The 13,102-nt window shown below is 49.4% G+C and overlaps 1 protein-coding gene across 14 annotated transcripts in view; it reads right to left on the reverse strand.

Annotated features, from left to right (window-relative positions):
* dlg1b (discs large MAGUK scaffold protein 1b) overlaps positions 1-13,102 on the reverse strand; it is a 99,158-nt gene that overhangs the window by 4,700 nt on the left and 81,356 nt on the right. For 5 of the 14 annotated variants that reach the window (XM_004573488.5, XM_076876660.1, XM_076876656.1 and 2 more), the window contains 14 exons: positions 12,681-12,734; positions 11,915-11,965; positions 10,779-10,903; positions 9,927-10,096; positions 9,321-9,457; positions 8,199-8,343; positions 6,478-6,607; positions 6,111-6,267; positions 5,787-5,889; positions 5,284-5,398; positions 5,024-5,200; positions 4,564-4,630; positions 2,264-2,363; positions 230-271 (listed from right to left, as the gene is read on the reverse strand). In XM_004573488.5, the coding sequence (XP_004573545.1) occupies positions 230-271; positions 2,264-2,363; positions 4,564-4,630; positions 5,024-5,200; positions 5,284-5,398; positions 5,787-5,889; positions 6,111-6,267; positions 6,478-6,607; positions 8,199-8,343; positions 9,321-9,457; positions 9,927-10,096; positions 10,779-10,903; positions 11,915-11,965; positions 12,681-12,734 (1,573 nt within the window). Of the gene's footprint in view, positions 1-229; positions 272-1,930; positions 1,965-2,263; positions 2,364-4,563; positions 4,631-5,023; positions 5,201-5,283; positions 5,399-5,786; positions 5,890-6,110; positions 6,268-6,477; positions 6,608-8,198; positions 8,344-9,320; positions 9,458-9,926; positions 10,097-10,778; positions 10,904-11,914; positions 11,966-12,680; positions 12,735-13,102 lie in introns of all 14 variants that reach the window. The other 9 variants (XM_004573489.5, XM_076876657.1, XM_004573502.5 and 6 more) reach the window with 3 other exon arrangements.

Raw genomic sequence — 13,102 nt, forward strand, 5'->3', positions numbered from 1 at the left:
GTGCCGACATGCTCGGTGTGCGGTGTGGCTGAAAGAGTCGCTTCTCTGCGAGGCGGCAGCGTCCATGCAGCAGCGGGGGGAGGGGCAGACTGTGAGGGTGTGAGGTCATGCTGTTACTGGCCAATCGGCAGTCTGTGCTTGTTAACGGCGTCAGTGAGGGAGTTAGCGGGTTCAGTGACAGGTCGCGCCGATCGTTAGTGTTTCCTGCGAGTCATCGAGCGGCACTTACGGTAGCTACTCTCACTATCGCTGGCGTTAGACGTCACGTGTTCTGGAATCACAACACAAACAGGACACGACAGGTCACATCGCCGTCCCACAATGCTTTGCCCCGAGCCGTGATCACGCAGGGGGACTCGAGGCGGCAGATCAATCACAGCAACAACCACCGTCCGACTCTTTTCAGCCCAATAATGGACACATTTAAAACATTTCCCAAACTTCCAGGAGTCTTCCCTGACCTCAGATCCAAATATAACTGCTTCACGTTCAAAGACTCGACTCTGAAAACTGAGCGATGTGGATAAAACCAGACTGTATATAAACGATGGAAGCAGCCACCGTGACATCATCCGTTTGCTTCGAGCAGAGCGATTTAGGCTGAACCAGGGAGGAACTGAGGGACACGGCGCACTCAGTGGGCAGCGACTTCCCCTCCATCACCTTTTAAACATTTTACTTAGACCAAAATTAACTAAATAAATATCCCGTTTTTAACTCAGTAAGACTTAAAACTAAAGACTGAGACCACAAACTCACCAGGACAGCATCGCCCCCTGCTGGCCATTAAAAAGAACGCAGCTTTAAAACGCTTCCCTCCTTTATATACAGTCTGTGTTTTCAGCTCGCTGATGATCATATTCAGATAAGAAAATAAAATCAGATTTTTTCTGGGATATTAAACGTTTTCTTTAGATCGTCAGCTGGACAAACATCTGGAAACATCTGGAAACACCACCAAGACCTGAATACACACATTTTAAACTGTAATTTAACCAAAACTAAAAATGTTCCCTGGTTTATCGATCAGCCGTGTTTGTGGGCGGGTTTATTTCCCGATGACTGAGCGAGCGGCTCGGCTTCAGATCTGCTCGTGTCGGTCGCCGTGTTCAGCTTTTAGAGCTTCCTGTAACTTGTACACGTTTGCCATGAAACAGAAAAACAAAGGTCTCGTGAGAGATGAAGAGCGGAAACTCGTGGCCAGAGTGAAGAGCGCCGGCCTGAAGGATCCACGAGGGTCTGTGGTGAGGAAGAGGAGGGGGAGGGGTCTCAGACTCCACCAGGAACCATCATCAGACTCTTCAGTTTAGCGTCTTTTACGGCATTAAAACTAAACGCGCTGATCCGGGCCTGCCGACAGCAGCCTTCACTGACACTCGACACACTGACATAAGAGAAACTGAGATTTTATCTTCATGTTCTGGATGAAATATAACAAACTGATCCGGATCAGAGCTCCTGTCAGTCGGGAACTTTGAACCTGCTGGTTCTCTGTTACGTGTTTGACTGGTTTTTGTGGTTTTCTGAGTTTTATTTGATAGTTTTGGTCCCATATGCAGTTTTATGAACATCATTTAAAATCTGAATAATCACTTTGATCAAAGGCTGATCAGGAGTCGTTGATGCTTCGTCTGATTTTACTTCACAAAACAAACAAAATAAAGTCGTCTGCTCTAAAACACGAAGCTGCTTTTAATTCAAAACAAACAACCAGTAGAATAAACCTCAAATACAAATCGGGCGGCGTAAAGCTCCGCCCCCAGAGGTTTTAGGATGGAAGGATGCTCGTGCTCACAACTCATAAACTCGCTTGTAGAGCGAGCGGCGTCTGTACGCTCTGGTTATTTAGTGGAGCTCTCGGGAGGACACTGGTGGAGACCGAAGAGGCTGATGGGAGTTTTGGGGGAGGGGGTGTTGGGGAGAGACTTACTGTGTCCTTTGGACAGCACGTCCTCGCTGTTGTCCTGCAGCAGCAGAGCCGAGTGAAGGAAGGAGGGAAAACAACCACAGACACAGTTACTGACAGAGCGACAGACTGAGAGAGCAGAGGGAACGCCGCCGGGGCGCCGCTGCAGGGCGGCCATGTTGGCTCTGGTTTCAGGTTTTAGAAACGGCTTCTAATCAGATCGCACGACCGCGGCCACGCCCTGCAGCGGTGACGACCAGCGCGCGCTCAGCACGCCGTCGCCACCTGATCTCTCTTCCTGTCGCCGGCCAACCTCCTTTCAGACCGCCCGCCCCGCCTCCCCGCGCTTGTACTTACGGTCGACATCGCTGGTCTCCTGCTCGCTCGCCTCTTTGCTCTTGTAGAACGGAAACTTTCGGGAAAAGAGGTTCTTTTTACGCTTGTCATTGAGAGACTGCTGAGGAAGAGGAGGAGGAGGGGTGATGGAGTAAAACAAAAACAGAGGAGGAAGAGAGGGAGATGAGGGGGTGTGATGGGTGTCTGAGTCTGCGTCTGACCGGCTCACAGTTTCAACATTAAACACAAAAATCACAAAGTTTAAACTAAAACACTCGGACACAGAGGCCCCGACCCTGAACGCAACCTGCTCTGACGCCCCGCTTCACACGCCGACAGTGAAGGCAGCGTCGGTCGGAGAGGAGGAGGAGGATGAAGGTGAACATGCTGACGACATGCAGAGACACAGCAGCGACAAGCTGGGAGAAGCCGTTTGGTTATTTCGGCGAATCGGCTCGAAGATGGTGCTGATGCGATGCCTTCAAGTGCATCAGGAAAAGTCGTTCCACAGAGCATTTATGTTCCTTCGTGTAGCACTGAGGAAACACTGGTGCTACAAACCCCAGGATTACAAACGTCCCGCGGGTCGGGCTCAGAGGCCTTCTCAGCTTTACGTGGTTTCTTCATTTGGACTTCTGAAGCTTAAATTTAGCTTCAAGCTTTTGCATTTCGTTTGTCTTGAAATGTAAATGAAAGCGTGACGTCACCAGTCAGGCTGTAAAGGTTACTGTGGGGTTAACACTGATATTTAAAATAAACTCATCCAGATGTGAGGCTATAACAAAACGATATCGGCTGATGTCATGGCAACCAACCAACAAATATTAGGTTTATTTAAAAAGCGCCGGCAGCTGCAGTCGTCTGAGTCCGGCATCCACCTTCTTTCAGCTCCATTGTTGGTCTCCACCACCTCATGGCTGCAAATATTGATTAGTTGAGGCTACGAACGCTAAACCTACATTTATGTATAAATAGAAGCCAAACACAGAACAGAGTCGTGTCCCTTTTCCTTTAACCGTCTGTTACTATGGTAACAGCTTGGTCTCAGTGGGTTCATTCAAGCTTGTGCGATGACACAAAACCAAAACCAGGAGCTGAAAGGGCCTAAAAAGGTCTGTGTTCAAGTTATTGATTAGTTCAACTATAAATGGGTTTAATGGCTCAACGAGAAGAACAAGCAGACATTTGAACCGCTGCGTGTCGTTCATCAGCAGGAGGCGGGACCTGTGACATCATTAGCTCACATGCTGCACTTTGATGTTACAGAGCAGGAGACGGAAAACAGGGTGAGGAGGGTGAGTGGTGAGGAGGAGGAGGAAGGTTTGAGAGCAGCAGACGTCAATGTCAAGCGTTTCGCGAAGAGGCGGGGAGCAGACCGCGGGCACCATGCACGTTCTACGGTTTGCCTCCCCGCCCTCAGTCTGCCGTGTTAGCGTGGCGGCTGGCGAGCAACGCCGTGGAGACACGTATTAAAGCGGCACACGGTTTAAAGGTGGCGGGGGAGGGAGGGGGAGGCGCTGCTGCGATTTGGTGAAGAAGAAGAAACGCCTCAGAGATCGTCATGCTGTTAAACGGCCGGCTGCTTCAACATTAGTCAAACACTCATTAGTAGGTGGAGATCAGGTGGCTGTGGCTCAAACACACAGAGGTCACATGATGCACACAGCTGGCGCCAAACACCTGAAACGTGTCATCAACCAGCTCAGAATCAGCCGACTTTATTCAAACACGTTTCACCTTCACACGAATGAATCTGGTGCAGTTTAAAGTGCGACACGCCGACGCTCGGGGAAGGTCAGAAAAACAAGCACCCGTCACACTCGAGGTGGCGGGCGCCGCGGGCAGCCATTTCCTTCACTGCCGGGTTTCAAAAAAGGCGGGCGGTGCAGACGGACTTATCCAGTAACGTCCGGTAACTGATGAAAACCCTAAAACCGAGTCGTTAGCTAACAGACTGAAGTCTGTCACAACGGCCCAAACACGCGTGCACTTCAACCGCCTGTACGAAGGTAACACCGCGCATGGCTTCACTAACCTGCACGTTACACGTCACTGCGGGGAAAATAAAGTCGGCTGATCCTGAGAGCATCAGATGGGACGAGTCACTGAAGTCTAAACAAGTCCGACTCGTTCTATCAGGTCGAGTCTGGAAAACTGAGCATCTTTAAAGACGCAGAAATCAAACAGACAATAAAAGCAATAAAAAATGTTTTACAGCTTAAATACAAAGAACAGAAAAACGTCTTTGTGTGTAAATAAAGTCGCGTTACTGGAACTAAAACACGTTTCTGACTCCAGGGACCGTCTACGCCGTCACTCACCCCTCTGTCCCGAGACTTGGCGTTAAACTTCACCGTCTTTAACCTCGCCCTCTCCTTCTTCTCCACCCTGTGGGAAAGGTCAAAGGTCAGCAGAGATCACAAGGGAACCAGACTTTATGCATGAATCTGTCAGATACTCGCGATGAGCTCCGCCTCAGAGCTCGAGGGCAAATCGAGTGAGTCGGCAGCTTGCCGCCACTCCGCGAGCGTTCCTCCAGAAACTGGAAGGTTTTGCCTTTCGAGTCTCTGACGACATCCTGACCTTACAGTCTAACTCTGCCTTTACCCTCGGAGGTCACCTGGTAAATGTTCAGAGCGTCACTGTGAAGCTCTCGTTCGTCGCAGTGACACCTGTACAGGTGCGACCCGGATGTTTGTTTAAATAAAGTTACAAACTCCAGCCAAACGTCCTCTCGAGCTCTGAATCCTGATTGGTGGAGCAGATGTAACTGGGACTGACCGTCTCTTGCTGGGGATGACCCCCACCTCCTCCACCTCTCCCTGTGCCGTCAGCTGCCTCGCCTGCCACCACTCGTCGTCGGAGGCGTTCACCACGTGAAGGATGTCTCCGAACTTAAAGTTCAGGCCCTGACTCGGCAGACCGGAGTCTCTCGTCTTATCGTAGTCGAACAGAGCTCTAAAACACGAACGACAAACAAACCGATTAAAAACAGAACACAGGACGTCAGCACGCGAGCGCCTTCCACGCTTTAGGCCTACCTGACGTACAACGACCTCTTCTGACTCGTCCGCAGAGACCCAGAGCCCGAGCTGATGCTGCTGTTCATCATCTGCTCCCTCAGGTCGTGGATCTTTGCCTCAAACCGGCTGTACTCTGAGCGGACACAGAGGCCATCCAGGGGTCAGAGGTCACAGGAAATTACAGAAACACGTTAGAGTCTCTACATACGATTTTTATGAAGCCAAACAGAATCTGAAACTTTTTAAACTGGACTGTTTCTCTGGTAAAATCAGAGATAACTGCTGGTTTCAGTTTCCCACAGAGATCAGAGCTGAAACATCTGTGAACAGCTGGATTAATAATCAATCATTTTAAAGTGAAAATAATCAAACAGCCAAATATTCTGATACCAGCTGCTAAATGCAGAGGATTTGTTCCCTTTCCTGCTCACACCCGACTGTAAATATACTTAAATGTAGTTATTTTTATTTAAGCTGCTGCTGGAGTCATGTGATCCTGCAGGTGCGTGCTGCTGTCCCACCTTCTGGTCTGTAGTGGGCGACGATGGTCACTGTCTGCCCGGCGTTCTTCAGGGCGGCGGCCGCCTGTTCGTGGGTGGCGTTACGGAGGTCCACGCCGTTCACCTGAAAACACAAAAACAATGTCAGACGCGGAACGACGACTCAATCGGGGAAACGAGCGGCTCAGTCTGATCCAGCACTTCTCTAAAGGTGCAGCTTTTAATTTGAAAGTCAACCGCGTGTTTGCCTGCGTGTGGCGAGCGACCGGCAGCGACTCATCACTGACTCAGACAGACACTCTGGTTTAAGTTGTTGATCTCAGAGTTTAACGCGTTGTTACGTACGGAGACGAGTCGGTCTCCTTTCCTCAGCTCTCCGCTGAGGTCAGCAGGTCCTCCGGCGAGGATGAAGGAGATGAAGATCCCCTCGCCGTCCTCCCCGCCCACGATGTTGAAGCCTAGTCCCGTCGCTCCTCTGTGAAGCACCACCTTCCTCGGCTCCCTGCAGGAAAAAAAACACTGCAGCCGTCAATCATCTGAAGTCATGTGAGCAGGGTCCCACTCAGACTCTGCAGGTGTGTGTTATGACGGGAGGGTGGAGGGTGTAACTGCAGGTGTGCACCAGCAGAGGGCGCAGCAGCTGTGGTTCAGCTACAAAAACACTGAAACGTTTCAGTGCAGGCGTGCGCGTGCACAGTGTTTCTGTTCTCACCGGGTGACGTCGTCGTCTCCCAGCGTGCTCTTCGGGGTCGGGGAGTAACGCCCCGAGGATGCTGGCGGAGGGACGGGCTGACCCAGGAAGTTGGGGGGGCTGATATGGTTCTCCATGCGCTGGGAGTACGCTGGAAGAGAAAGAGAGAAGACCATTAAAACCAGTCTGATCACAGCCGCTGTGTGTCTGATGCTGAGCTGCTGCATCTGCTCGCCTGTCCGGCCCCTGTAACCACCTGATTGGCCGAGGCCGGCAGCCGTCGAGGGGGGTCGTAAACGACACCGGTGAGCGAGAAACAACCACCTCCCAACTCAACCCTGTCACATTTCTGCTGAGGATCAGCTGTAACCGCAACATCAGAGCGATGACAGAGACGACGAACACGCAGTCAGTTTATTATGATCTGTGACAGCAGCACCGAGAGGATGAAACCTGAAAATAGTTTCCATTCGTCTCCATTTTTAAAAACATTTGAAAGTTTGATGTTCGTCTGATCGGAAACTGTTCTCTCTACGAACAGGACACTCCCCCCCTGCATAATTAACAGAGCGATGGTTTTCCTGCCACTGCAGGAGACGAAGGGCGTCGTTGGTCCACGACTCGGTTTAGACACAAACTCAGAAGCTGAACAGCTGATCGACTGTGGCCCAAACTTCAGATATAATCATAGCTGTCAGCACAAGGCTGTAGGAAGCACTCGGTTTTAGGGAGTCTGTGTTTCACATGGATGAGTTGAGGCACCTGGTGGCGTTTGTGAGAGCCGAGCTGCCAAACATCGTTCTTCCGCGACTCGGGATCGGATATTTTGTACTCGTTCCTCGTTTGGCTTCAAACCAGCACCAGCCTGCTCGGCTCAGAGTCTGTGTTAGATTTAAGGATGTCAACTCATGATGATTACTCAGATTATAACGTGCAACACTTCCTGCAGCCTCCGTGTCTTCCTGTGCGTTCCCATCAGTCTCTCCTCGGCTCCGGATCCTCCACAGCTGCTTGGAGCTCCTCGGTCTCTATAGCCGAGGAGCCTGACGCGCAGCATCTCTGAGGGGTGTTTCCTTCTTTGGCATCTCCTCAACAGCTCGGTGCCAGCTTCGAGTCTCCGGGATGCAGGTTTGTCCAGCAGTATTACAGTTTCAGAGCGCTTCCTGTAATTTGCAGCGAAGTGAGAGATGTAAAAACAAGGTTCAGAGCTGGGCCGTCTTCATCCCTGCTAAAGCTGCCGGTTCAGAGAGAAATGTTTTAAAGGAACCGGCCTCGTCTGCACTTTGAGGCGTGTCGTTTGACGAATCCCCGCCCCACTTGATCATCAGAGACTGCGGCGGTCCACACCGGCTCAGGGTCGGATGTCATCCTGACCACATGAGCCAGGACCTTCTAATCTGCTCGACGTCAGAGCAAAAATCCACCGCAGTGTTCAAGACAAACCAACAAGCCTTCAGCCGGGACTCCAGAAAACCGACAATCACACAGGGAAACCTTTAACTCAAAACCAGGTCAGCTGATTTATGTGAGACCTCATTTATCTGGAAGATCTTAAAACGGAAAACAATTCAGGATAAAAAGTCCAGGGAAGTTTTCAACTATGGGTTTTCCAACTGTTTCTGGAAGCCTGAACCCAGAACAAACTGAAACGCGACCGCAGCATCAAAACGTTTCTCTCTTCAGCTGCAAACACAGAAGCAAACTTTAGTGGTGAGGTCACAGGTGTGTGTGTTTGCACTCACAGTTGGTGAGGTCGGGCGGAGCGAAGCTGTCGTTCATGAAGACACTGTTGGGTTTAGCCACTTTCAAGTAGACCACGTCGGGAGTGTTTTTCAAGGCAGTGACGGCGTGTTCGTGGCTCACCTCCTCCAGGCAGGAGCTGTTCACCTGAACGCGGACACACCAAGAGAGGAGCGGTCAGACACGCCTGTGCTTTTATTCTGAAGGTCTGCTGTTTGGTAGTTTGTGGTGAGGTGCGCGTCTTCCCTTAATGAAACATTTTATACGTTTATAATTATAAAATGTTATAAGGGTGAAACTTTATCTTATTGTTAAAACCTCAGAAATATTCATGGTGCTCGTTCTTCACCGTCTACTCAGCAACTTCCTGTTTTTACTGCAGATCTAAAACTTTATTTGTTCGTTAGCACTGAAACCTGTTTCTATACACGTGTTGGTTGTTTATCAGAAATATTTTACTTTATTTTAATTTATTTTATTAACTCGCTGACCTTTAACCTGCTTTTATTATATTTAACTTTTATTAGTCTCATTTTTTTCCTTTTTTAAAATAATGTAATTTGTTTGTTTTATTTTTATTATTTAAATCAGGCTTTATTGGTTTTAATTAACATTAACAGTTCTTTTTGGTTTATTGATTATTTAAAAGGTTTTAATAAAATTTTTTTTTAAATATTTTATTTATTTTATGTTAACTTCCAGCTCTTTCCTTTAATCTGCCCATTTTCTGTTTTTATTGTTATTTTAATTAATTTCTAATTGTGCTTCTTTTTTCAAATACAGTATTCTGTCTTGTGTGTCTATTGATTTTTTTTTACGGGTCTATTTTTGTTTTTTATTTATATTTTTCTACTTTTAGTCGTCTTTACTTCTATTATTTCTTTCCTGCAGTTACTTCATGTCATAAGTTTAAGCTTGTCTTAATTATTATTTCAAATTTTACTGGTTTCAAATTTGAGTCTTTATTAGGTCTCATAAATAATCTCATCAGAGCTTTTCTTAATTATTTTATTGCACTGAATGTTTGTAACTCTGTTTGACTTTCTCGTGTTTACTCTTTTAGTTTGTAGCCGTGGTGTAAATAAATAATTCGTCTGATGTGATTTCTCGTGTTTGATCCTTACAGCCAGCAGTTTGTCTCCAATCTGCAGCCGCCCGTCTTTATGAGCCGCTCCGCCTTCGATGATCTTGGTGACGTAGATGCTGTTGTCGCCGGGGATGTGCTGGTTCCCCACGCCGCCCGCTATACTGAAGCCGAGACCTGCAACACAAAGAACCAGAAGGAGGGTGCAGGGTGATCAGACGGGAAAAGCATTCTGGGTAAAAACCCTCAAACTCTGGAGTCTAGCTCCGACGCCTGAGCGTCCTTCACAGGGACAAACTTTAAATAACAACCACCCCACGAAACGCGCCGCTGCTGGTTTAACACGGGAACGAATCAGGACACATAAATGCACAGAAGCATATTTCAGGATGTTTCCGTGGAAACCGAGGCTTTGTTCTTGAGCCGGGCTCCTCGTCTGAATAATCATGAGGCCCGCGGGGATTTCACTAAAGCTCCTCAGCAAGCGGAGACAATCCAGCAACACGGCCGGCACACATCCACGCCATCTGCCTAGAGCTGCAGCCGTGAGCCAAAACATTAGGAACACTCACAGGTTTAATAATGAGCCTGCGCTCAGACAGGGCGCCGGATCTGAGCGCAGGCACAGTTTAAGCCTTCACGCTACCTTTGGGTCCTTTCACCAGCTTGATCTCCATCACTTTCTCCGAGACGGGTTTCCTCCTGCGGACGTAGAGTCGGACCAGAGATCCCGCCTCCTTCAGCGCCTCCACGGCTCGGCTGTGGGTCACGTCCCGAACATCCACCTCGTTGACTCTCAGGATGACGTCATTGACCCTGAAACAGAGCGTGAACACCGCGCTGTCAGTCAGGTCACCTGCTTCAATAGAAACTGATGATGTCACAGCTTTTCTTTCATTTATTGGAGCTAAAGCAGGAAGTAGAGTCAAACTACGGATCCAAACTTACAAACAGTTTAAAGGAAACCTGAGACCGTACTCTTCGTCCTCATCATCATCACCTGGATCAGGTGTGACAGACTTTCTGCATTATGAATGAGCCATGAAAGGCTGCAGGGCACAGCGGGGGTCCGGCTGTGAGGACACCACCACGCAGACCGAGGGACAGAGGTCCTTCTCTCTCTACATGTTTTTATACGAGGCTGAATCCGTCAGGCCAGCTTCAAGCTGAGCCGGTAAAAAGTGAAAGCTCATAAAGTTTGTGATCTTAGAAAGGTTAGTGTTAGAAACCTGTGTGAGTCACACGTTGTTCCCTCTGTCCCACTAACTGCTCCCTGATCAGCTTAACAGCCTGTCCTCCACAGCAGCTACGCTCTAAAGCAGCAGCCTGGAAGGAACTGCTGCAAAGCATTCTGGGTGTTGTAGGAGATGCTGGTTTTCAGTTTAAAAGAAAATCTGAGCCCTCCTCTAATGAGGTGACAGAGGGATCAAAAATAGAAGGAGCCGCTCAGACATCAGTCACACCTCCTTCACCAACCAACAGTTTCCTGCTGCCTCACCTGAGCCGTCCATCCTGCGCCGCCGCTCCTCCAGGGATCACCTTGGTGATGAAGATGCTGGGGTCTTCACCGATGTGAGGGTTGTCGGTGCCGCCTGCGATGCTGAAGCCCAGCCCCGAGTTTCCCTGGAAACCACAGTGATCACAGTAGTAATGATAACGATCCGAGCATGCTCAGGATTCACACTTCCTGCCAGCGTTTCACAATAAAAGCCTTCCAGGTGAGCGACGATGCTGCTGAGCAGTGACGACTGAAGTTTGACGCCGTGTTGGAAAACCTCGAACCGCAGCCAAGAGGAGCAGAAGTGACAGCTGGAACAACGAAGCATGAACACGTCTGCAGGTACCGCTACGCGAATCCCCCGGCACGAGTTTGCACCAATCAGATAACGTCAGCAAACATCCAGAACCCGAGAGCGTGCACCGGCTCCGAGGCGCTGTTAAACATTTTGTTTTTACCTTCACTGGTTCAAATACACTGCTGTAATTACCCAGCATGCCGTTCTGCACTGAACTTTTATAAATGTGCAGTTATTGTGTAGAATGGCTGGTTCCTGCCGCGGTGGGCGTCCGGCGTGTCCACTGCTGTGGACGGGCATCAGATTCAGTTTGTGTCATGTGTGGAAACATTTTGGTTGTGATGATAAAAACAACACGAGGCCGGTTAGACCGCAGACAGAACGACAGGCAGACCCTGTGAGACTTTTTTAAAGCTGTGCTAATAATTTGCACTTAAAGGAGCAAAATTAGGACAAGAACAAAAGGAGGAAGACGGTAACAATGTGGAGGATAATACCAGAGGCAGCGAGGAGGATTAAAACAGAGCTGATTAAAGAGAAACTGTTTGTGTGAGAGGATCAGAAACTTTTGCTTTGTTTAACAGAATCTGGTTCATTCGTTACGTCCTCGTTTCCCCCGAAATCTCAGACAGTCGGGAGGTTTGGTGCAGGCAGCGGAGGTCCATGAAAGCAGCGCCTCAAAGTCAAACAGAGCATCAGACGGCGGGTCGCCCGTCCTGCGAGTCATAGACCGCGGCTCGTTTATGTGGCTCGTAAAGACGCGACGGAGTTACGGCGGCTCTCGCGGCGAGCAGCACGGCCGTCACTCACAGGGAAGTAAACAGTAAAGGCAGCTTACCCGCTCCAGCGTGATCTCCTCGTACTCATAATCAGCCTCCGTCCCGTTCACCTGCAAACACACACACAGGTATCAGCTCACCTGTCGGCTCCTCCCAGCAGCAGTTTATAGGAAGCAAACACGTTAGTAGAACACAGACTCTACTGTACTTCATTAGAAACACTTCACTGAGTCCAGGGTTCAACTGAGCCTCCTCCTGCTCCTCAGGCTCACGTCTAACCTCGGAGAACTGAAGAGTTTTTATTTCCTCCTCTTAAGCCTGAAGTTCAAGGTTCGTGCGATGCAGCCGTCTGCCCACAGCTCCTGCAGGCTCCACTCACCGACTCTGATCTAACACATTTCCTTTAAACCGTCCAATTAACAGAAACGTGCTGCAGCACTGAACTCTGAACTGATGTGGGGAGAGGAGAGCGAAGCAGATGCTTCTTCAAATATTTCTCCCCGTCAGGTGAAACTGAAGCGACGCCGTGCTGACAGCGGCCGGAGTCCACGGGAGGCAAACATCAATTTAATAAAGACGGGTCCAGTGCTAGGCAGGTGAGGCTCCAGCTGGACCGACGGTGAAGATGGAGTTACCAAACATCTGCAGATCCACAGAGTCCTGCATCCTAGCCATTGTCTGTGGATCTACCCACCCACCTATCCACCCATGACTCCATCTTTATCCATAAAATCATCAACACAGGTATCGTGCCTTCATGCATCTGTCATCATCTTCCAATCTATCCATCACTCATGCATCCATTCAGAAATGAGCAGCACTCACGTATGGAGGTGTGTCCAGGCTGTCTGCGTTGACCACCACAGGCGGGGGATTGGCCTGCAGAGACGAGGAGACACGTCAGAACATCACAGAGGGAAAACATCTCCACCCTACAAACACCCTCACAATAAAGAAACCCCCCTGAACCTCCACCCCTCCGATCACACCCCACGCTGCGCCCGGGTCGGCCGCCGCGCAGCTGCTAAAAGACTAACTCTCCTCATGATGCTAAAACGGGAAGCCCGAGGATTTGAGCACAGATTAGCGAGCACGAGCGGTACGTACATGGTGGCGCTTCACGCTGCAGAAGATGCAGTTCTGAAGCATGAAGCCTTAAATGAAGAAACAAATCAAGAAAATCAATCAAATCCAGTCGTGCAGGAGGGGAGAAGCTGCTCCTTCACCTCGTCTTCCTCGTCTACTCT

This window comes from Maylandia zebra, linkage group LG18 (assembly GCF_041146795.1).
Source record: "Maylandia zebra isolate NMK-2024a linkage group LG18, Mzebra_GT3a, whole genome shotgun sequence".
Lineage (NCBI taxonomy): Eukaryota > Metazoa > Chordata > Actinopteri > Cichliformes > Cichlidae > Maylandia > Maylandia zebra.